The 25,027-nt window shown below is 41.6% G+C and overlaps 1 protein-coding gene across 1 annotated transcript in view; it reads right to left on the bottom strand.

The window, feature by feature from the left end:
- Nucleotides 1–4,332: 4,332 nt before the first annotated feature.
- The window catches only part of Ebf2 (EBF transcription factor 2), a 189,165-nt gene continuing 168,470 nt past the window's right edge, over nucleotides 4,333–25,027 (bottom strand). The window contains exons 11-16 of the mRNA XM_004848366.3: nucleotides 23,761–23,849; nucleotides 22,310–22,375; nucleotides 22,050–22,227; nucleotides 19,692–19,877; nucleotides 12,108–12,275; nucleotides 4,333–6,778 (exon numbers count right to left, since the gene is read on the bottom strand). Of these exons, the coding sequence (XP_004848423.1) occupies nucleotides 6,747–6,778; nucleotides 12,108–12,275; nucleotides 19,692–19,877; nucleotides 22,050–22,227; nucleotides 22,310–22,375; nucleotides 23,761–23,849 (719 nt within the window). The 3' untranslated portion in view covers nucleotides 4,333–6,746. The remainder of the gene's footprint in view (nucleotides 6,779–12,107; nucleotides 12,276–19,691; nucleotides 19,878–22,049; nucleotides 22,228–22,309; nucleotides 22,376–23,760; nucleotides 23,850–25,027) is intronic.

Below are 25,027 nucleotides of genomic sequence, written 5' to 3'. Positions count from 1 at the left end.
GGCAAGCGGGGACGTTGGGATTCAAACTCAAGTCTTGGGATGCCAAAAGCACCTGTTGAAACTATTATTGTTGAATGTGCTGAGCCTTTATCACATGTTAGAATTTTACATGTTCACGCAATTCAGTTTTTATTCAGTGCCTGCTTGTGCCAAGTACAATTCTATATGCTGGGAATGTAGCAGTGAATATAGCACAGCGCTATATTCCCTGTTATGTTTAATCCTCATTGAATTTATGTTTTCTAAGGTACATGTATTTTTGTTGTTTAATCCTAATAACTACATGTGTACCTGTAGTTATTTTGTGTATACTTGTTTGGCATTTGAGAAGACTAAGACTTAATGCAGTAATTTATTCAAGATTACATAGCTAAAGATGGTAGGTCTTGAATTTAAATCCAAATCTCTGAATCCTAGCTATTTCCATTTTATCACACCGTCTTCTGTTCATAAGATTTATTTAAGAAACAAGGGTTTGTTGTTCCAAGTGGAATCGGCCTTAGGGGAGTTACCAAAATTCTGCCAATGGTGTTATGGCTCATATGCCATTGAACAGATTTCTAGGAGTCAGGCAAAGATCCCTGTTTGTGTATTATTCATTATAACAAATTTCAGCAGACAATCACTTTTATTTGTTATTTTAGAAGTTATTTGTATCTTGTTATTTATATTGGACAAAATCCAGTGGAGAAAATGAAGAATCTAGCCATTGAGTTGGACCACAGGGGTACCGGTCCAAGGCAAGCTGTAAGTCCAAAAGGTATGTGATGACAGAACTGTAGGAACTCATAACACTATACAGCTCTCACTTTTCTTCAATTACGGCAGGAAGATACCAGACAAAAATACTATTATAGTAACTTTTCCACCAATTCCCTCCTAGAATCACTCACCAAAAGGGGGGAGTAATGAGAAAGAGAGCTTGGAATTCCATTTTTGATGAGACCCAGAATATGAGTCACTCAAACCCAACTTGCAGAGAAGGGGATGGTGGTGCAGGCAAAGTCAAACCGGAAGTGGGAAGGGCTGGGGATGGGTCAGCAACTGCTAGAGTCAGACTTGACAAATAGCTCGTTCAGGAGAAACTCACTTTAATCAGAGGAATATTACCAAAATATATCAAAATATGATTTATATACATATACTATGAGTGGGGAGGAAAAAGAAAAGGAAAATAAATGAAAGGTGATAAATACCAGAGGAAAATGTAATAGATATGAACGATGGAGACTAGAGATAGAACTAGGGTCTTTGGCAAGAAGGACCAGAATGAAGAAAGACAGAATATACTTCAATGTTAATGAAAGAGAAGTGTCCAGAAATACAAGACTTGAACCTACACATTGAAAAGGAAGGCAGTATCCTGGAGTGGAGTGGAGTGGGGTGGGAATGACACAGAGCATCAGCATTAACAGATATCTTGGTGACATCACTGGGCTGTGAGTATAAAGAAAGACTCCTTGGGTGGGCAGACGAAAATACCAAATCACTGACAAGGAGAGTTATCATGGGATAGTTCCAGTCCACATCTGTCTTCCAAGCTCAGTTGTTTATTGTATGCCCTCTTTCTCTCAAAGCTGGTATGATTCACACAATAAGTTGGAGTTGCCTTTCTTATATGAGGGGGATGAAAACAAGCAGGAAATGGGAAAGATAGGTATGGCTTCAAACACTTCTGTGGCAACATGAACACTAGAAGATGGTGAAACAAACAAAATGAAGCCAAACTCCTCTGAAGTTTTCAAATAAAGTGTAACCCCAGAAACTTTATGCTCAGCCAAATGGACACTCAAGTAGAAATAGAGCAGTCTTTTTTTAAAGATAGGAATAAACCAATGAGTATAATTCTCCTTAGTCTTCTTGAATAAACATGAAAACAATCTTCAACTAACCAAGAAAAGAAAGAGGAAATCATAGCAGATGTGTCCCAGTTTAAAATCATTACCTCTTTTCATACCCCCCAATTTGGTCCCTCCCCTCGCTTTTTTTTTTTTTTTTTTTTGGTACTAGGGATCGATCTCGGGTCCTTGCACTTGCACAGCAGGCAGCGAAACCACTGAGTTAAATCTGTGGCCCCTTGGTCCGCTTTTTATTCCTTGTTTCAGTTCATAATACCACAGAATCCAACTGTCTAGCAAATTGAGAGAAGCTAGTTGCCCCATCGTCCATTCCTACATCTAACAAGTCAATGAATTAAGTTCCTTTTGCCTTCCCATCACCTGTAGTATAGTCCTATGCCGGGAATCCACGCTCCTCACAAGGGAACAAGGTGCTCTGGGACCTAGTCAGCACTTAAGCCGTGAAGTTCTGAATCCCATCTAGCTCCCATTTAGAGTCAGTCTGAACCTCTTGCAGTTGGGTGTCTGCATCACAAGCGCTCTGAGATTCAAGTGTGTGTTTACAAGGTAAATATCTTCCTGAGACCAAGAATGGGTTGTATTCCTTCCCAAAAGGTCCAGATCTGGTTCCGGAGTTCTGAGCGTGAGAGTCCATGTGGGATAAGGTCCAAGGACAGCGGGCTGCTGGCCAGAGGCCTCTTCTTCCTACCCACTCCCACCGCGGGTTTCCTATGTTTGATAAGCAGCTGGTCATGTTACATTATGGGCGCACTTTGCAATCTTTTTGATTAATTGACAAGATAATTCTAATAGATAATTCAAAGTAATTCTCAAGAAGTAACTTCCCACACAGCAAAGGAGAGTGGCCTCAAGGGTCAAAATAGAGCCACACATTCACTCCTTTAACCACTCGAGAGACCCCAGGCCTAGACTCTGGACTCCTCATCTGAGCACATTTGACACTGGTACGGTCCCTGCACTCAGGAGCCTCGTGTTTGAAGTAGAGCAGACACCAACAGGGAAGTAACTGGTGAAGGGGAATTAGTACCAGGACACTAAAGAGTTCAGTTACAGAGGGGAGCCTGTGTCATCCATCCCTGTCAGCAAAGGCCTCCCTGAGAAGACAGCACCTAAACCCAGGCCTCAGGGATGAGAAGGCATCAGCCGTACAAAGATACAGGGAAAGAAAAGCTAATTTTCCTCAAGAAAAGCAAGAGCCCAGCGGCTGTCTCGGTTTCCTGCTTAGAAACAGCATCTCATCTACTTGCATAAAGAGGGCGGTTTATGTGTTAGACTGTATCTGTAACCTCATCAAGAGAAATGAGATACTCTGATTATACTTGTGAGTATTCTGGTGGAAAATTGCATGTAGGATCGAATTCTCCTAAATGTGTTTTGTGAATTTTCCTTCATACGTCTTTGCTCATGTTGTCCTTCCCATCTGTGGCAATCACTTCCAGCCTCTGCTACAAAATATTGAGAATTCTTTAGAGGCTTTGTCCAGCCCAGCCTCCCAGGGAAACTTCACTGACCGCTGCTGTCTCTGTGATGGCTCCAGCCCTTCTGTCTTCCTGAGGGAGCTACCCTCTGTTTCCTTTGTGGCTGGGTCTGTTTCTGTGATTTGAGAATAGGAATCAAGTCTTTGTGCCCATGCCTCTAATTCATCAGTGTTCAGCAAACAGTTTCAAATCATGACAGATTCCCAGGCACCTCAAGATCTCAGGCGACTAACACCCAACAGAGCAAACAGGGTGTCCTGAGTTTTAGGGGTTTTATGGAGGGATTTGGCCAAATGGGCACACAGATAAATACATGCAGAAAACTAAGCAGAAGTCATGCGCCCTCGCTACTCCAGGTATGCTTTCCATGTAGGCCAAAGCTGAAGTAATTTTCCTCAACCAGAGGAAAAATAATACACTGGAAGTTACAAGTAAGTCCCCAAAGTTAAGACTAAATCTCAAACTAAGTTTCTTCTACTTAAAAATAAAAGAGTCATTTTTACAGTACAAAAATTTTATTTTTTGTTAGGATAATTTAAAGTTTAAAACTGAAGTAGACATTATTCATTTTACAAACAAGATATTCTTTCGTAAGTAAGACCATTAAAAACAGTAAACAAAAAGCTGTCTTTACAAAAAGCTCTGTGCATAGCAACTTTATACTGTATATAACTGACAAAGCAAAACAATAAAGTGAAACTGTACAGTTTGAAAATGAGACGACCTTACTGTACAAAAGGTAGAGAAGATAATGGTTTTTAAACCATGCATATTGAAATGTGCAAAGAAAAACTGGGAAGAATTTTGATGCTATAACAAAAAAATGAGATAAATAATGAAGTAAATTGTTCCTTTAAATGAAAAATCGTACACAGCTCCTCTTAGAAAGATAGGATAGAATTTCGTAGCTACCTATAGAAATACTCGTATTCCAAGGGGCATAAAAATAACCTGGGACTGGGATGATTCAACAGCAATGACTAACAAGGACAGAGTAGCTTTGCTTTTAATTTATTAGTACACTAAAAAATAATCCTTACACACATTTGTACAGTTAAATAGATCTGTTGCTGCCAAGGTTCTAGCTGAATGGTCAAAGATGTCTGGTATTTAGATACGCACACTTTTCGGTGTAAAGCTACCAACAAATTCTACAATCATTTTGAAGACAGTACTGCACTCATCTTCATGCAAGAGCAAAATTCACAGATTCTAAAAGCAATGCTACTTTAAAAAAAAAACATTCCCTTATGTTGGACTGGCTCAAATCCAGGTCTAGACATGCTTAATTGTGTTCTGCCTTCACTTTGGGATGGTAATGTTCGTATTCCACACATTCTTCCCCGTCCGTGGAATTGTTCACTGGGGAAATTTTGCTTGCATGCTTCTGTGTACTTTGCTGCTTTAAGCCCTGACTATGAGGGACTGTCCACAGTAGTTAAAAGCATGCCAGATTTCCAAAGCCTTGGATTCTCATATGCATACCAAAAAATGTTGATCGTTTGGGTAATTCCAGGATGAACTGGAGGTGAATAGGACAGCTGGGGTTGAGTTGATGTGGATATGTATGCAGAGAAGGTCATCTGAAACTGGCTCCAATGCACTAAAGATGTTTTTCCATGACAGCTGCTTCAATTTCTAATGTTAGAACCCAACCAAGCCCAAAACTAAGTCTGCTCATCAACCTTATTTCAGTGAGCCAACGAGAACTCTGACTTGGGAAGAAGTGGCATCCTGTTGGCAATCCAAGTGTGTCTTGGTACATCTCCTGGATCCCACAGGCTCTGAGGAGTCAACCACGGTTAGCAGCCACTGCAAAATCCCTCCTAAGAGCTGGTCACAGAACTGCGGGGAGCCCATCAGAGGGTTGGGTACCTATGCTGCTTGGAACATAGACACCCTAATCTCTGAGTCTCCACCTCGCATCTCAATTTCCATGTCTCTGAACATCAGGAGAGGGGCTTAGGGATTTTAATTTTGCTCCTCCACATCCCATCCCACTCTTGCTCAGAAACATCAAGTGGGATATGTATTTTTTGGTTTTTTTTAAGTGAATTTAAGAACATAAAAGGGGAAAACTACAGAGAAGGTAAAGGACTTGGATATTCTAAAATTGATCTTAAGAGTCCAAGGAGCAGAGTTAAATTTTCCAAACTCTGTTTCTGAAGTTCCACTAGGCTTTAGGTCTCTGTGCTGAGCCAGTTACCCAAAAGAGGAGGGAGTGTGTGGTTCTGGCAAGGAAGAATTCCAAAGGAGCTCTTGGTTAGCAAAGCCATGTGACTTTCGCTCTTCCCAAAGGTGAGCCACTTCTTTCCTTGGGATGCTCAAAGCTTGGGACATACTAAAGCACAAGAATTCTCTGCCTTGCTCAGGGGACAATGTTGGAAGCTAATGTGGATTTTTTTAAAAAAAGAAAACTATTCACAAGGAGTGTTAACAGTTATCCTTTCATCAAAAGGGGTATGGAGGCTCCTGAGAAGACAGAGCTGGGAGGCAAATGATGGGTGTGAGGACTTGTGTATGTGCATGGACTTGTGTCTTGTTTTTATGCAGTGTATTGTATTGTAGGAAATCTACATATGTTACATGTTCTTGCTCATGGGTCAATAAAATGATAGAAAAGGGGGATGCATGACAGGGGGTAAGAGTCTAGTAAGTAACTGTAGTAATAATCACACACCTTTAAAACTTGTTACTACATGTTTGCATCATTTTCATTTTACATCAGGAAGAGAAATTCCTCTCTCTTCCAAAAAAAGGTCTTAATTTCTACTTCTACTTACAATAAGTTACACGTTTATTTATTTAAATAATTGTAAAACATTTTTAAATTTTTTCCCATTTTTGTTTGTTTGTTTTTTAAGAGATTAAACTATAAGCAAACACACATACAACATTTCATCATTCAATTCAGGTTTCATTTTAAGAAAGTCTTCCATGCTGGTACCCTGTTTTGTTCAATTTTTTTTTCTGCATAAACTAAATTGGTATCTGAAAGGCTTCATAGAAAATAGAAACTTTCAACTTTTTTTTTCCTACAAAGAAAAACAAATAGTATCCAAAATATTAAGCATGAATTGTTTGCCAATTTTTTTCTTAAATATTTTACAAACATAGGAAGGTGGTTTTCATAATGTTCGTAACAAAGAATCGCATTTCTGCTCTTAGCACTGACCATCAATGACAACTTTTGTCCTTGTCCCTAGGAGGGTCAGTTTCTGTAGCTACCATCAGAGCTACAGGGGAAATGTAAGACCAAGCAAGATGGTGACTCCTTGCATTCCCAAACATTCCATCATGTCCATTTGGAGTACAACTCTTCCCTCAAAGAGCTCAGAGTGCTTTTCCTCATTATTGGTCCATCAGAATAAGTAGTTTTGTGCTATGAGAAAGCAGTTCCTCCTCCTCTTTACATTGGGGGTACAACAAGTCCGGTCATGGCTGCAAGAAAAGAGTAGCACAAGAATGAGATTTGAAAACTTTTTATGTTAAAGATTGTAGTATAGAGAGGGGGAGGGGGATGGAAATGATAGAAACTGATCCACTCCAGGGAGCTGGTGCCCTCAGCTGCTAAGTAAACAAATTTCCTCCAGGATTGGGCTAACAGACAGAAACCTTGAAACCTTAGGGAATCACTGAAAACAACCAAAAACTTGTTCAAGTTGTGCTTGAGAAGCCCAGAGTAATTTTTGTTGTTGTTGTTTTGCATTAATGAGTTGTATAAATGAGATGATAGATGAAAACGTGTACACTAAACTGCAATGTATGTGTGCTATATTTTTCATTATTTGACAAAACAATTTCCAGATGATACCATTCCAGATCACTCAGTTGAACCCAAAAGGCACATTCCAGATGTTGAGCCTGTTGACTTACTAGGCATCATTTATAAGAGACCAGGTTTTGTATCCATCCTGGGTGTCCTTATATCTATTCTAGCCTAAAGCTCATTAGCACTTTTCTCTAGATAGCTCGTCTTCCTTTGGTGCTCAATGCTATGTGGCTATTCAGTGCTGAAAGAGGATCCACTGAGACAGAAAACTGAATTTACTTCCCACGGTGGGAGTCACCCCAGTCCTCCCTCCTCATGCTCTATCTTTCCCCATCTAGGCAAGAAATGTGGATGATCCCTGCTGGGGTAGAACCAAGTACAAGGTTTTCTCTTGATGTAGGAAATAGACTGGAGAAGCAAGATGTGGAAAAAGCCACACAGTAAAACACATTCCTGGTCTTTGCTTTGACACGAGGAGTTCCTAGAATCTTCACATTCTTGGGAAATGGCAGAATAGCTTCTTTGCATCCAAACTTCTAACCATATCTGGAATTGGATTATTTGATCTCTCTTGCCTACAGCACATCTAGGGGGAGTACAAATATAAAAGCATTTTTGCTGAGTTGTGCTTACTAAGCTACAAGAAAAAGACCAAAATTCTCTCCGCTTTCCCTAATCCACCCATCTCTCTCTCTCTTCCCCTCTCTGTCTCTGTTTCCCTCTCCCTCCCTCCCTCCCTCCCTCCCCTCCCTCCCTCCCTCCCTCTCTCTCTCTCTCCCTCTCTCTCTCTCTCTCTCTCTCTCTCTCTCTCTCTCTCTCTCTCTCTCTCTCTCTCGCTCTCTCTCACTCTCTTCCCTCTGCCTCTTTTTTCCATCACGGCTAGTTCTCTCGGGCAAAATTGTCAGCCGTCTGTTTCCCTTCCCATACAGCCTTTATTGAATGTTTGTGAGATCTGGATTAAGGTCTTACACAGCTAGCAAAGCCTTAATTATTTTTGCCTGTATTACTATATATTGAATCGATGTAACTTTTCAATAAAGGCGGTTCAATTCTGGACACTCCCTGATGACTTGGAGATATAGCAACTCTAGTAATTATCCCAGAGTGCAGGAGGGTTTTTTTTTTCCTGGAGGGAGCTGGAAAATGAATCAGACACGCAGTGTATAATATTATCTTGACAATCTATACTCATCAACTGCAAATGCCTGATAAATGAGGCAGAAGGTGGGACAAGAAATGCTGCATGCAAAGCTCCCTGGGAGTAGAATTCTGACTCACATTTGCAACTGTCCCTTGTCTGTTACATTTAAAACTCCTCAGCTCTTCCTTTCCCTGAGTCTCAGAGAATTACCCCAGGAGCACAGGGAAGGCAGAGCTGCTCAAAGACCAAGATGCACTGCATGCTGGAAAACAGCATATTTCCTGCCATCCCAGTCCCACATCCCACACTGGGTGGGACCGAATGTGCTAGACGTTGACCTTGACTCTAATACTTTTTATTAGTATCTGTTTGTGATACATAATAATTACAATCATCTTGGGGGATTGGTACATACACTTACCGCATCTTAATCATTTATACTTCCCATTTACCTCCTCCCTCCCCTCCCACGCCAAATCCCCTTCCCTTTTCACAGTCTACCTTCCTGTTTCCTGTTATCTCTGTTTTATTTTACTCTTTCAATTATTTCTATTTTAGCTTTCCCTATAAGAGAAGCCATGTCAGATTTAACCTTCTGTGACTTGGTAATTTTACTTGGCGTTATGGTCTCAAAATTCACCCATTTTCCTACAGACAACTCAAATTGATCTTTCTTCATGGCTAAGTAGTACTACACTGTGTCTATATAGGACATTTTTTTCTATCCAGTCATCATCCATTGATGGGCACATAGCCCACTTCCAACACTTAGCTATTATGAGTCATGCTGCTTTAATCAGGAGTATGCAGGCATCGCTTGTAGTATGATGTCTTGAACTTTTGGGGGAAACTTGCAGAAACCAGAGCCAACAGACAGAAAGCAAATACAAATTGGAGAAAAAGTAAGCATTTTCACTGGTGGGGGGGGATGCTGAGGTACACTCTGATTGTCTGATTCAGGGGAAAGCAGTAATCTCCCTTTAGTCTGGTTGGCAGGTAGACAGGAGGGAAAGGTGAATGGGGAAGAGAGTCGTTTCATTATTACCCTGTTTGGAGACACCGGGCTGTCAGAGCACAGGCTCTGGAGTCCCAACTTAGGAGTTAAGTGACCAGTCACTTGCCGGGTGGCCCTGGACAAGCTGCTTAACCAAGAATGATGTTGATGGCTGTGACCGAAGCCCATTCTGTGCATGCGTGCAGTGTAGCTCTCAGCGAGGGCTGGCTGCACACACCTTTGTCTATCACTAAGACTGTCACCTCTCAATGGCCCAGAGAGGAGCCCCTCATCCTCATCATCCCGGGACCACCAGGGCCCTCAGCCCACACTGCCATTCTCTCCATCTCTGTGTCTGGAAAGACCGACCTCCCAGCCCATCAGTGTGATTCCAGAATTTGTTCACTCAGTGCTTATAGATAGTGCAGCCAGTGTCAGCTTGATTTTCCTCCTCTGTGCCTCTGCAGAGACCTCATCATTCTAGATATGGAGATTCTAGTCACCCGATCCCCAACACGGGGACAAGGATGAGGCAAGTCCAGCCTCCTCCCGCTGGGTGGCACGGAAAACCCCTTGCTGTGCTCTGCTCATACAATCAGCTCACAGTAGCGCTGAAGTAGCTGTCAGGCTTCCTATAAGGAACCAGGAAACCGAGGCTGTGAGATGACATTCACCCACAGCCCAGGCAGAGCTGAGCTAACTCCAGCACGTGTCCGCGAGTCCAGTGCCTGTCACATCCTCAACACCCTAATGTGCTCCTCAGATCTCGCCTTGACTTCGAGGCACATCGCTTTGTGTGTTCATAGTTCTTCGAAATGTTTTTAAGGCTGCAACCTTAAATTGACAGAAACTTCTTTCTCCTCCCCTCTTCCCCTTCTCCTTTTTCTTTTTAAGGTTCAAGTCATCAGGGAAGTTTAGAGGAATCGTAGGTTCCAAAAGAGGTTTGCCACTTAGCAGATTCTATAGAAATGAAGCCAGAGCTTACAGCCGGCGCCTGTGTGTAGCTAAGCCACTGCCCCTCCCGATACAGCCAAGAATGTGCCGCACAGCCACTGTCCCAGCCCCAGCACTCTGGCAGGTGGTAACAGAAAATATGTGTGGCTGAGGACCTGGGAGAGGGTCCTCTGGTGTTTCTGTTGCAGCTGTCCCCGCAGGAACCTCTCTGGGACCAGGCAAGGCTCCTTCAGTGGCACCACAGGGAGCTTAGGCATAGAAGCAAGAGGCAGGGTGGTGGCAGAAGGCTGCTGATGCCTATGAAAACTCTGTCCTGGCCTTGAGAGCTGGCAGCCTCCACCAATGACTCCCCCTGATCAGAACAGACCCCGAGGAGAAGATCTGAGACAAGCAACTCCAAGCCCCGAATTCAGGGCACATGTGAGAAAGGGTAGGCATCAGAAGGGTAGCACCCTTCTCTTCCTCCTGTGCCAACGTGAGGAGAGCTGTGCTCACCCTCTCGCTCTGCATTCCCCTCACTCTAACATCTACGAATGAAGCCAGCGAGCTTAGAAAAGCATTGTATGTAAGGGGGAGATACAGTGAATATGTAGCACTCAGGTTCATTTCTCCCTCTGGAGCTGCAGCCATCAGGGAGTAAGCTCTTGCCCACCCCCTAGCGATGGCATGGAAACCACAGGTCCTCCATGAGAGGCTGGCAGGTGGAGACACTTAGCTACAGGCTGCACTCTTTATGGCTTAGACATCTGGATGAAAACCAAAATCAAAAGTCCCATCAATCATACAGATGTTTCCAACTACCCACATGTTGGGTGGCATGGAGTCCCAGCTGCTTTGTCTACTTAGAATTGAAAGCCCTTTTGATGGCTCTCTGGAACGCTGGGTTTTCACCTGGGTTTTGACAATTTCTCAGTCAAGTCACCTGACTTGGAGAAGGTGCCATCCTCTCTAGTGGCAGGATGAGACAGGAGCCTAATGTACCTCGCTGGTCTGTTCTCACCCCCAGATGGAGAAGGCTCACTCACGGGTGTCCCTAAAGGAACCCAGAGGCTGTTGTCAATCACCAGGGCAGTATGACCCATCCAGGGCTCACCACCCCCAGGCGAGCTCTGCTGACCTCAGAGGCTATGGCCCATAAGAAGTTAGCTGCACTCGCTCCTTTTGGTTTTATCCAACACAGCCTGTCATGAATGTTCTCACGTCAAGATACGAGGAACAGCCTGCACTAGCATGGGTCACTCGTGAGCCATCGTGCTCAGCAGGTTCCAATTTGCTCTCTTGCCATCAGCTGCCTCCCATTGACGATGGGATGATTAGATTCTCATGTTCTCATCACATTTGTGTTACATTACGTCATATCATATTTTAGGACGCTGCTCCAAAGTGGGTTTGACGGGTGATACTAATTTTTGTTCTTAGAAGCAGTGTGTCTCTTCCTCTTCCTTTCCTACCTCACCCCTGATCAGGCACCTGCTATCAATTTGGCTAGCATGTGATAGAATTCTCAGAACGTGCTGGTTGTTCCTGGTGGCTCCTTCCATGTGTGCCACAGGCAGGTGTATGCCCTGCAGATAGCAAGGCAGCCAGATAAGAAGTAATTACCATGTGGCATAAGATGGGGAGACCAGGCACATTCCAGGGATAGTGGCAAAGACTGGAGAGGCACTGCTGAGTGCACGTGTGGCTCTGCCACATTTAATGCTGGGATCTGTGGTTGCTGACATCTTCCTTTTCCCCACCTTGCTGTTAGATAGAGTAAGACCCCAGTTGCGCATCCATTCGTGACCCATGGAGGAAGTGCCAAAGCATCTCTTTGTGGGTGTGTGGCTACATCTATGGGGTCATGCTGTGCTCTGCAGGCCCCAAAGCACCAGTCCCATGCTACCCCCAAAGTGGTACTGTCGCTTACCTCTGAATCCATTTCCATTGCCACTGGAGCAGGCGGGCGACGGGGAGCCTTGGGGCCTGATGACAGGGGCAAAGGCACTCTTCTGTTTGACAGCAGGAAAAACTGAAGAGGAGAATGGGAGGATGGAGGACGTGCTGGAAGATCCAACGGTGGGACTCGATGACATGACTGGAAAGTAAATGCACAACTCTCTTTAGAAGGAGGACTCATCTAGAAATTCAGATCCTTCTTCAATACGCTTTTATTGAGAAATTATTCATTTCAAAGCATTGTTCCAGATTCCAGGGACTTTTAAAAAGTAGAATGTGATAACAATCTCCCTGTGTCCAGGGGGAGGAACAGACACACATAAGAAGGGATGTGGTAGTGATCTCATCATGGGGACACAAGCAATGCCAAGGAGCCAAAGTCGGCAGAGCGCTCTTCAGGGAAGGCCAGGGAAGGCACCAGCAGGAGCAGCTCTGTCAGGGCTGCAGGCACAAGCAGAAGCATGGCGAGGAAAGACAAAGCCCAATGCACCTGAAAAATCACCCTGTCTACATCCACCCAGCCTTGGAACCCTCTCCTGCACTCCACCAAGAGGGCCTGTCTGGGAGCCCCAGCAACTTCCAGGCCCTAGGGCTAACATCTTCTTGGAGAGAGCATCTCCCTGGGCCATTCCTCATTAAAAGTAAAAGTTTATTAACATTTAGCAGATCGTCCCGCACCCCACCCCCCCGGCCCAGACTTCCAGGGCTCCTGGGAAATAAAGCTGCAAGGCAGCCTCCCCTGACATCATGTTTAGAAAAAAACACCAATATTAACAATATTAACATTAAAATGACTTAAGGGAAACCAGAAGCTAAGGGTTGTAATTTCCAAGAAAAATAAAGGCAATTTACACAAGGAAGTGTCTGACCTCGGAACATCAGATGCCACACCAAGTTGCATCACGCAAAAGATGATTTTTTGCGTTATGCTCCACTTGCTCAGAAAAGGAGTAAATTTCACAAGGGATTAAGAAAAGAAACGGTGCGCATGGTGGCGCCTGCCTGTAATCCTAGCACTCTGGGAGGCTGAGGCAGGAGGACTGCAAATTCAAGCCCAGCCTGGGCAACTTTGTGACTTGGTGAGACCCTGTCTAAAATAAAAAGTGAAAAATAGGGATGGAGGGATGATGAGTACAAGGTGAACTGAAGGCGAAATGTTTTGATATCTTATGGTAAACATATACAAAATTAGTTCCCTCGACTGCATAGATAAAGCACTCACAGAGGTCACCTCCAGTACAATGCCTCTGAGAGCAGCAGAACTACAAACCAAAGACATTAAAAGAAACTCTCTCGAAAAACTACTTATCCTTAGGTAGTCCTGACTTTAAAACTCTAGAGAAAGAAATAACTGAGTACATCTCTCTCTTCAAATGATATTAATAAAAGGAAAAAAGTTAGCAAGGAGTCCAGGAGAACCGTATGTAATACTTGAAGGAGTGCATGCATAAGAAATTGGGCCAATTCACTCTACCAAGGAAGGATGCAGGATTAAGCATTAAGAGTGGGTCTTATTAATGATTCTGAACAAACTCTCCTCTTCTGGCCTTAGTTTCAGCCTCAAGGAAACCAAAAAACAAAAACCAACTGTCGCCTTTCTATAAGGAACAGAATGAGAGGCAGAAGAAGCTGAGTCTCAGGAGGCCTGGATCTGACTGCCGACCCAGCTCTGCTCTGTTCCACGATTCCAAGGCACCAACAGCAGGCCCTGTTCTCCTCCACTGTGATGAGATGGTCCTCTCAGCGCGAGCAGGGCGTTCGCACACATGCTCCATCCCACTTATGTACCCCATCGATCTCACTTTTACAAATACTTTCTTCCTAATAATGGATCCCAATAAAGTGAGGCTCAAATTTGTTTCTTAGAAGAGGAGCTGTCTCAGGCTTTACAAAGTGACGTGAAAGAATTGCTGCAGAGGTGAATAAACACGGGCCCTTTAAAATATTTAACAAAACCTTGATAAAAATGCCAAACGATACCCAAATTAATTTAAAAATTAATATAGCTATGCCACAAACCCTAAAGGGAATTTTAATTCATGGAGTTTAGCGAACACAATTTCTGTGTTTATATGTTTCAGTAACAAAAGTGTAAGAGCCAGAGAGTTTTGGTAAAATTTTCTTTTAAATGGGAAGGGGGACTTATCTGAGATATTGAAAGTTATGATAAATCTACAACAATATTAGTTGTATGCTAACACAGAAATAGGTAAACAGGGCCGGGGATTTAGCTCAGTGGCTCCACCACCTGCCTCGCAAGTGCAAGGACCCGAGTTCGATCCCTGGTACCAAAAAAAAAAAAAAAAAAAAGAAATAGGTAAACAAACCCTTGGAGCAAAACAGAGTCCAAAAACAGATCTGGGTATATATGACAATTGATAGCTAATAAGGGTGACATTTCATATTACATTAGTGGGGAAAAATTCATAGAAACAATACAGAAGCAATTTGGAGACTAGAATTTATCATATATCCTCGTGTTCAACACCAAAGTAAATCTAAACAGATTAAGCAGTATCTGTAAAAACAAAATCATAAAAGTGCTAGCAGAGAAATTAGGGAGGTTATACAATTTGCATAATTCTTTCAGCCCCAAAGCCTGAAACTGAAATTCACAAGATGGATTTGACACATACTGAAAAACTTCTGCAACAGACACATAGGCATACACACACATGTGCACGCACACACACGCAAATGACAAGTTTAAAAATCTGTAATACTTATTTAGATATGTTCACGTCCTCGATAGCTAGCATGATTTTGTAAGTTAATTAGAAAAGAAAATCACCTCAATAGGAAAATGGGAAAAAGACACAAAAAGGAAATCACAAGAGGAGAAATGAGATGACTAAAAGACCCGTAGAGAAGCACTCAAACTGATTAGTAACAAAGTGCTAATTAAAATGGTTACAAGATGTTACTTTCCACTTACTAAATGACTAAAGATTAAGAAAAAATTCACAGGACAGGGAAACATATATTCCCTCTCTTCTGAGGAGAGAATCAAAATTCCAGAAGGGACTTTGACAATAGTTGGTAAAGTATTTTCAAATGTGCAGATCCTTTGACTCACTAATTTAATCTCTAGAAATTAATCCCAAGGAGATAATCATGAATATGCCAAAATAGAAAAAAAAATAGATCCAAGGGTGTTTTGATAAAAATGAAAAATTGAGAAATAATTTAAGTGACCCCTCATTGGGGTAAACTATGTTTAACAATACAATAGAATATTATGCAAACATTAAAACTAATGTTGGAAAAGAATTTAATATGGGAATATATTCCTCCTCAGATGGAAAAGGTCAATTACATAATAACAAATACACAAATCAACTTTTGTTTAAAGAAAAAATACATACAACAAAATCTAGAAGGATAGGATGTATATACAAAGTTTTAGCCATGGTGTCTCTGGCTAATGAAATTATGAGTATTCTTAAATTTTATCTTTTTTATTTGGCCATATTTTCAAAGTTTCTTTCTTTTTTTACAATGGACATCTATTACTTTTGATGTAGAAGAACTGGGTAAAAACTATAAAAACTTAAAAACAGAAAAATATCTCTCTGCTAAGAAACAATGAAGTCCTTAACGGAAAGCATAATGGCTTCCCTGAATGATATTAATTTTTCTTTGATTTAAGGCTTTACTGTCTGTAAGCAAAGTTTGTCTATTAACCCCAGTGATACAAAAAAGCAGAGCCTAATATTCTCAAATTTCTATGGAAAGCATGAGGCCTGTGATTAATTTCTGAAAGCAAGCATAATTTTCAATATCTGTTCTCCATTCTTGGGACCCAGGTCTGCACCACTGGAGGGTTTTATGGAACCTGATTTCATATCTGTGACGCTGGCAATTCAGCCACCTTCTGTCCTTCCCTCTTTTCATTGATTCGACGGCAGAATCTCATTAGTTGTGCATCCAAACTAACCCTGCCATTTTCAAACTATATCCATGACTACAAAGATGTACTTTAAAAGTTAACTATGGTTATCTCTGCATAGAAATACTGTGTCATTTTCTTTTTCTCCTTTCACCTATACGTGATTTTCAAGATGTCTGTAAAGAGAACGTTACTATCATGTAATTTTGGGGGGGGGCGGTGTAGGAGAATGCATCAAAATGTTGTAAAATGTTTTTTTTTCTCACTGTGGGAGTATACTTTCTTTTAAAAACTATTTCCATATGTTCTACATTTTCTATAATGATCATTTAATATTTTACAATAGAAAATATTTTAATATTTATTTCTGAAAATATAAAAATATTGAAGCCCAGGGCCTGGTCGAAGATTCTGTAAGTGAAGGAGGAATCTCAGAGGACAGGTTGGCTTTCTGCCTGTGTGGATCCCACCCTACCCTGTGGGTTGGCTTCATGGTTATTCTGCTTTAGAAGAAGTGGTCCCCATGGGTGTTGCAGGCTTGTTGAGTGAACCATCTTTGGGGAGAGCAGAGCACATCATTTTAGGAAAGCTGATCACACATACTTCTAAGTGAGAATTTCTCTGGACATCTATCTCTCTATGGATAGAGGCCAAAGGAAAGGCAAGCATGTCTGGCCCAGAAATCTATGTGGACGTGGGGAGTTCAGGAAAAACCACTTTTCTTCTTCCGAGGATTGACTGGCTTGCACAGCCCCAGCTGGAACTCACGGGGTACACATCCTCCTTTGCACCGAGCCATTGCATTTGCTGGCGCTCAGGGGTCTGTCAGCATTTCATTATAACCCCCAATTGTCAGGGGCTTAGAATCCAGCCATAAAAACTTGCACTGAGCTGGAACTTGGCACACACAGCTACCACCAGGAAGTGAAGTTTGTGTGTAAAATTGGAAAAACGTCTGTTTGGCCATTTTTTGAAGTAGTGTGGGAGCAAAAGCAGGAAAGATGCAGGTTTTTGATGGTCTGCATTGGCTGTAATGCAAGTCAGACTTGACCGAGAGGTTTGGCCCTACTTCTGTTTTAATGTCTCTGGCAAGTGCTTGCTCCGTGGTATGGTCTAGCCACAGCAGACTTGTTTAAACAATGAAACACAAAATCATAGGATTGTTTGCAGACACAAGCAACTGAATTGACAAAATGTTTTCCCCTGGGCTGTGTGTGTGTGTGTGTGTGCGCGCGCGCGCCCGTGCACAAATATTTCCCAGAGAAGTGAAGACTTCATGGGTTAGAAATACAGGGCAGGTGCTATTGTAATGAACTCCATTGGGTATTTGGTATTTCTGCAGTGGGGGAATTTGATTGTAATGAATGCAGTTTGGAATCCCAGGCCAGTCTGCAGCTCCTTCAGATCCTTCCTCTGAAGATGAAGGTGCAAATGATCACACCCAGCATGACAGGAGTGAGGAGGGGTCCTCTGTCTCTCCCACTCCTGATTGGGCAGTAAGCCCTCCACTCTTCCTCTTCTGTGTATATGGTCTGGTTTGAGCAGGTAATTTAAAGACTTTTCTTGTGGCAGTGGGGTTGAGTGACCAGGAAGTCACCTGCTGTAATTGGAAGAATTCCTCCTGATCAGATGAATTATCTAGTAAGAAACACTGGGTGACACTCAACTAACTCTCTCTCTCTCTCTCTCTCTCTCCCCTCTCTCCTCTCTCTCTGACCACATCATACACTGTATTATTAGACTGACCAATTTTTAAATCTACAAAAATTGTCAAATGGAGGGAATTTTAATTGGTTCAGTCTGAAAATACATTATAAACATATTAAATATTTTTATATTATTGAATAATTAAAAGCATGGTTCTGAGTCTGGTGACAGGCACTTTAATCCACCTGTACTATTTGTTGGCTAAGAATCCTGGAGTCTGTCCCTTAACAGCTCCTCATCTCTTAAAAGGGAAATGATCGTGATCATAATTATTATACCGTGTCATGAGGTTACTGCGAGGGTCTAACTGGACTTGAGATGTGAACATGCTCTGTAAGCTAGAAAGTGGAATGCAATGGTTAATCACTCTTGCTGCTGTCATCATGATGATGTGACAGGATTTGCACAATGGCTCTCTTGCCAACATGCCACTTGTGGGATTGCTAAAGAGGTGGCCCCTTTCCACACTGGGCATCTTGTCCACGAGGACGTGTGGGAAAGGCCTCCCCCGGTCTCGGGGATGTCTACTTTCCTCCTCGGCTCCTTAGAAGAGTACGAGGCAGACATGAAGTCTAACAACAGTGTTCCTCTCTTTGCTTCGGCATTCTGTAAACTCAGAACCCAATTAACAGCTCCCTGGCTCCCTTGAATACACTGAATGTTATCTATGCTTGCTCTTGGATTTATAATTTTCCTAAACATATTTTCTTCTTTTCTTCTCCCGGTTTCTTATTAGTTTCTATTTTATATGTTCACACTGCCTATTTGACTACCACGATTCCTCAAAATAGTTTTGGAACAACATAAGGTAAAAACAAGCAAGGAAATCAATTAATAACTCATTTCCTTAGACCACTTTAATTAACCTGGGTCATAGGACAAGCTACAAGACAGAACTCATGTCTCTGTAGTAACAGAATTTCAGTTACACTGAGAGAAACAACCCCCACGGCCCCCTGCTACTCGGTGCTATGTCCTCACCGCATGGTGTAGTGCTGACTGGATGACCTGAACAGATGACCGGGAAGTAACTCATGTGTGTTCCAGGGGAACCAAAGGCCAAAGGCTATGAGATGCAGCCTCCTGGCCATGTCGTTTCCTGGGCCATGGTAGACATGGCTGTGTGCTGTCCTTGACATGCCCTTGTTCCTGGCACAAGAGACCCGCTGTGGGTGAAAAGAGGGCAAGTTGCAGGGCCTTGCGACAGCACCCAGCATTTCAAGAGCACTCTTTTAAATCTCTTGGGCTCTCCTTGCCACCGTGTCCCCTGGCCTGAAGTATTCCCTGCGTAGGTTTGAAAAGGACACACTCCTGGGCTGCTGGGACTATTGTGCAAGTTCCTGACCTCGCTCCCAAAGAGCCTCAAATGGGTTTTCACAACTTCCCAAGGCATTAACTTTGCTGTGAGACCATAGATGAGGAGGTTCTATCTCAATTTATCGCAATGTGACATGCAGTCAACTTGTACCTCTCTGGAGGTACTTCAGGGAGAGGGAAGCCATGCCATAAAGAAAATATAAATTAGTGTGACGTGACCAAATTATGTGAAGCTGTCAAATCTGTGCCAAAATTATTGTCTTGCTACATTCTAGCCCAGTGATTGTGGGTAAATTAGCTAACTGCTGTGCACCCAAACTGCTTTGCCCGCAACACAGAAATATTAACCTCAGAAAGTTCTTATGAAGATTAAATAAAATAATACATCTAAAAGTGCCTAAAGAAAAATGCACATATTCTCTTTCTTTCCTTAGGGTCTTGTGTAGCCTGATGAATCAAAGTCCAGCTGAGGGAAAACAACTAAAGGCAGGAAGGACATTTCATCAGAAAATGGGCTTATCTCCCATAAGTTAGTAAGATTTAGGAATGTAGCTTCTCCACCTTCCAACCCTCCAAAGGCTAAACCACAAAAGCCAGGGACAGAGAGGTCTGGAGAGCCGCGTGGGTGGTGAACGCACTTACTTCCATATGGGGAGCCAGTGGGTGAGCCGTTCAGAAATCCTGGCGATCCAGGAACGCCCAGGTTGGCCATGGGGACATTGCTGTAGCCGTTCATACTGTTGCTGGAGGTACTGTAATTAGACTGCTGCGGTGTGGAGCTGGAGGAGTATCCCCTAGGAGAGATGCTGCTTGTGTTGCGGATATATCCTGGACAAGGAAGGAAAAGCCCAGGTCAATCAAGCAGTGCCCACACGTGGCTAGCACAGGCCCACATTGGCCCAGACCGTAACTCCACCGAGCTGCTCCTGGGCAGCCATGGGAAATGGTAGTTTGGTTTCAGGCTTATTTTTTTAAATTGACAAATAACAGTTGTAGAAATCCATGAAGTAAATACTGTGTGATATTGTGACACATGTATACGATGATCAAATCAGGGGAACTGACGTGTCTGTCACTTGAAACATCTATCACTGCTTAGTACTGGAAATATTTAAAATGCTCTCTTCGAGCTGTTTGGAAATAGACAGTAAATTATTAACTGTGGTCACCCAATATGCTCTGCGCTAGAACTTATTCCATATCTCTAGCTGTATTTTCGTATCTAGTAAGCAAGTCTTCTGCTTTTGCTATCCGCTGTCACTGCCCATCCTACACAATGCCCGTCTCCCCTCTTTCACGCCTGCCCTCAGCACCCCCAGCTGTGGGAGGGCCATCTCTGCTTGTATTTCATGTGACGCTGGAGTCCTCGGAGACATTAATTAGTGTCACTGAGAAAAGCCTCTGCTGGTCAGGTGAAGCAGGGTGGGCAGATGTTATGCCCTGTGGCCATTTCTTGAAGATTCACATATGAAAGGCCTAAGCAAACTGGTTTAACTTAGCTCATCTAAGCTTTCCCAGATTCGACACACTGTAGCATCTTTTGGATGAGGTTGAAGGATGTACCCTAATAACACTTCTGGGGGCATTTGTGTTCTGTAGAACCGTTTTGGCAATGTTAGTTCAAAGTTGCAGCCATGCCATATGTAGGGTGGGGATCATTTTCACTCAGAAAGTACTAATGGATTCATGTCAATGTGCTATGCTTTGACCAAAGGCTCTGACCCAGAGATGAATGCAGGGCATCCTGTCTGTAAGGGGGATGGTAGAAGGGGTGGCGAGTCTTCCCCACGCTTCCAAACCCGACACAAAGAGGCCACTTAGTCTATCAGGAAATGAACCCCTTTGGATAACTGTTTCTTAAACTATTTAGGAAGCAATCCAAATTGATCATCAAATGAGAAAATTCTGACATATGTCCATGGACCCCATATCTAAATATATATATATATAATAATAGGACCCACCTAATCTTTTGTAGGACAAACTTACAGTAGGCAAAAAGAATAAGGAATTCTCTTCCAATAGATGAACAAAAACTAGAGATAAACTATACCACAGTGAAAGACAGTTCTGTTAAAACAGTCCCAACTGTGCATTAGATACAGTTACTCCTTTTTAAAATGATTTATGAAAAATGGTAACAAAGCTTTTGTAAATATGAAGGGAGACAGGGCTTAAAGGGAGGAGAGGGGGTGGGAAAAAAGAACAATAAAGATACATCATGTATAGCTACAAATTCCCTATGATGAATGTGATCATTATATATATCTAAAATGTACCAATAAATGTAATTAATTAAACAAATGATTTTTGATAGATTTATACTAGCCCTTTAATAATAAAGTCAACCTCGGCAAAAAATACACAATATATTTTACTTGTAAAAGTCTAGTTGGCTGTAGAAGTTCATTGCTATATATTTGTGTTTTTTAAATTGTAGCGAATTTTAATTAAAGGTGGGAAAAGAAACAGGCTCTGCAGAGTGATTTGGACCAAGTAAAACTAGGAAAAGAAGTACACCCTATGGCATGAGGGTGAGCCACATGCAAGAGAGAACACAGTTACTCTATATATTTGTATATAAGATAATGCCAAATGAAGCCAATTTGTTCACTCTTTGTTATCAAGAAGAGAGAGCTGGGTATAATATACAACAATGGTGATAGTCAGCCTCTTTATTACTCAACCTGATTATCACTATAGCAGAAGTGTAAATTTTATTCAATTAATACATGTAAACCTAGTTTTCATATGCCTAAACCCTTTTAGATTTATAACAGTCAATCTTATCTTTGAATATTTCCAGTCAATGGGACCTACCTGGTACCCAGAAAGCTAGAATCTGACAACGCACCACCTATGATGTTGAAATAATGGAATCCATGGCGGTGTTGCTTATCTCCACTGGATGGTTTGACTCACACTCTAGCTCCTATTCCAGCAGAACCAACCTCTCAAATGCAGAAGACATGCCTGAGTTCTGACTGAGAAAGGCAGTACCTTGGTTATTTCCTTGTGTTGACTCTGAGATGCTGACCCCGAGCTGGCTGCCATATGAATTGATCCCCATCATGCCGCTGTGAACTGGGGAGCTGGACAGAGCTGGGATCTGGCTGGGGTTCCTGGGCACACTGTAGAGGGCCTCAGCAATGTCTGCAGCTCGCTTCAAAATGATGTCCTACAAAAGGGCAGATGAGGGTGAGCACTGCGCTCACCGTGGAGAGATCAACTCAGCAGAGCACGAGATATCAGGGTCTAACCTGGTTATTGTGTGGCGTGCCATAAAGGGCCTCCACTAGATCTGCAGCTCTTTTTAACAGCATTTCCTGAAAAGAAATGAGAAAGCGGGAGGGATACGGTCAACAGTAAAAGTCAAAATGACAAGAGAAAACTACAGATAAAAATCAAAAGCCCCACACATCCCCTCCAAATGTAAATAATTATCCAATAGGGTCAACATTTGATTTGACAGGTAGAATATAATCATGCACGTAAATCTCTCTACAAATATATATCTACATGAAATTCACTGCCATAAAGTGGCTCTGTAGAAGGTTGCACTACCCCACCAAAAAAAAAGAAGTCAACCAAATTGAGGGTGGAGTTGGTTAAAGTTAGTGTCTTGGAAATTCTAATATAAGCTGCTTTCAGAGCACTATATTGAAAACTCTGGCACACTAATTAACCAAATACTCTTCAAATGATTGAAGGGCCTGAGCTTAGCTGCTTGCCAAGGAATTGTCCAGAGTACTGAAATTATCTTGGCAATGCTTTCTGCAAAATTTTATTCCAATAAAGATGAATTTTTTCAATAATATTTCCCCCTGTTCACTTTAACCGGTGAGAATTAGTAATCACTAATCCCTCTCTGCTCATTTTGTCTTTTCCACCTCCTGTTTTTTACAGCCTTTTAAATTGTTATTAACCTACTTTCCAGATATCATCTAATTTAATGGTGGGGCTGGGGATTTTTCCAGGAGGATAATAAAGGTGTGATGTAGAAGCAACTAGTGCTTGAATTTTACTCACAGTACAGAACAGAGAGCGAGATATTTTATAATTTGTATGTTTAAAGATACAAATGTAAACATGTAACAGTTTCTAATTCGTTGAACTGATGCATTCTTAAAATAAAGACAGCTAACATTATGGGTCAGATTTACAATGTAGTTTTCATAAGCAAGTTCATTTAAAAGTGACACAGGGGCTGGGGTTTAGCTCAGGGGTGCCAAGACTTGCCTCGCAAGCACAAGGTCCTGAGTTCGATCCCCGGTATCAAGAAAAAAAAAAGTGACACAGTTCATAGATGTGTAAATGGATGTATTTTTATCTTTATTACATTCTGTTGTACACCTGGTTATGAGCTGATGGCCCCCTGCAATTATGGGTAAAAAATTATATTTAAATACAAAAGAGTAAAAGTTTACCCTTTTAAGCAACTATCCAAATACTTATTTTCATGAAATGGACAATGTTTTATAAGTTGAATATTCTTGTAGTAAATCTATTTTTAAGCCAAATTTTCAGATTTCATATTTGCTCAGAGGTTAAACATATTTCATAATTAGTAGAAATTTTATATTCTTCTTGTATTTAAAGCATAGCCAATTCAAGGCCTGATTGATGTTAATGAGTGTTAAGCAGCTGCATTGGTCTAATTTTGCTGAATTTTTATAGAAAGATTTTCCTGTCTACATCCAAAGCATATTACCTTTGCTAATCTCTCCGGATCTCCAGGGTGCCTTGGGATAACTTTCTGCAGTCTCTGGAAGCCATAGTCTATGGTGGGTTCATTTAATGCTGAAAGACAAAAATCCTCTCTTTGAGTCTACATTCAGGCCATAAAGCAAAGCTTGTACTGAAGTCTTTACAGGTTAACAGGAAGTTGCTGGTGCTCTGTCTTAAGAGCTGATACCCGAGGGATGCAATCAGCTGGAGAGTTTTGGTACTGACACTGGTTAATTCACACACAAATTTGGGATTTATAATAATTTTATGATTTCCCATTAGAATAACATTTTAAAATTCCAGGATTATTAAAATTATCTTATTATTTCTTCCTTCAGAATACACCCCTACAATTCTCCGCTCATTTTCAAACAGTCCAAATATTATACAATCATAGCCCAATTTCTTATAAAGATAATAAACTACTTTCATAGTATTTCCTCTTTTCTTCTGCCTCTCTTTCCCCAAGCATAACTTTTCATCCATTTATTCTTCTATTGCTTTTGCTTAATCATGCTCAAACATTTATATCCATGCATACATAAACGTACAAGCTAGTTCTCACAAAACCCTTTTTCTTATGCTAAATAATGTTCACAGTTTGCCATTGTATTTAGCAACCTGTACATTTTAAAAAATCTAAGTCTCCCTCATGATACTGCAAGGTCTGTGGGAGTGGAACTCATTTTGTTTTCCCACTGTGTTCACATTGTTTAGGACACAGCTTTGCACACAGTAGGCACTTAGTAATTTTAAAACGAGTGAATGAACACATGATATTCTTCAACATTTCTACTACTCTAAAGAGTTTTGAGAGTTTATTACTTTATTCTTCTTCTTCCTCTCTTCATTTTTTAAAGTCTGTTTAATGTTTATGTTTTATTAAATTAATGCATGCCCAAAGTTAAGTAAAAGATACAAAGAACTAAATAATAATTGCCTGCACTCCTGTTAGGCAGCAATAAACACTGGAAGGTGTATTTTTTCATCTTCCTTTTTGAATATGTATTATATGAACATCTGTTGATATTATTCTGTCAAAACAACACCTTTTATTTTAAAAATCATAAACAATTTTAAATATGTAGTAAAAATAAAAGCACTTATAAATCCACCAATTAAGAGATGACCAGGATTAATATTTTTGCTTATATCTCTCTAGATTTAAACACAGACAACACACATACTATTCACACTGTGACATAACCTACTTTTAACCACTTAACAGTACTGTATATCATAAACTCTTC

Source organism: Heterocephalus glaber, unplaced genomic scaffold (assembly GCF_053883595.1).
Source record: "Heterocephalus glaber isolate CG9 unplaced genomic scaffold, H.glaber_assembly_v1.0 deba00001460, whole genome shotgun sequence".
Classification (NCBI taxonomy): domain Eukaryota; kingdom Metazoa; phylum Chordata; class Mammalia; order Rodentia; family Bathyergidae; genus Heterocephalus; species Heterocephalus glaber.
Note: the sequence above shows the minus strand (reverse complement) of the source record. Positions and strands in the feature narration are given on the sequence as shown.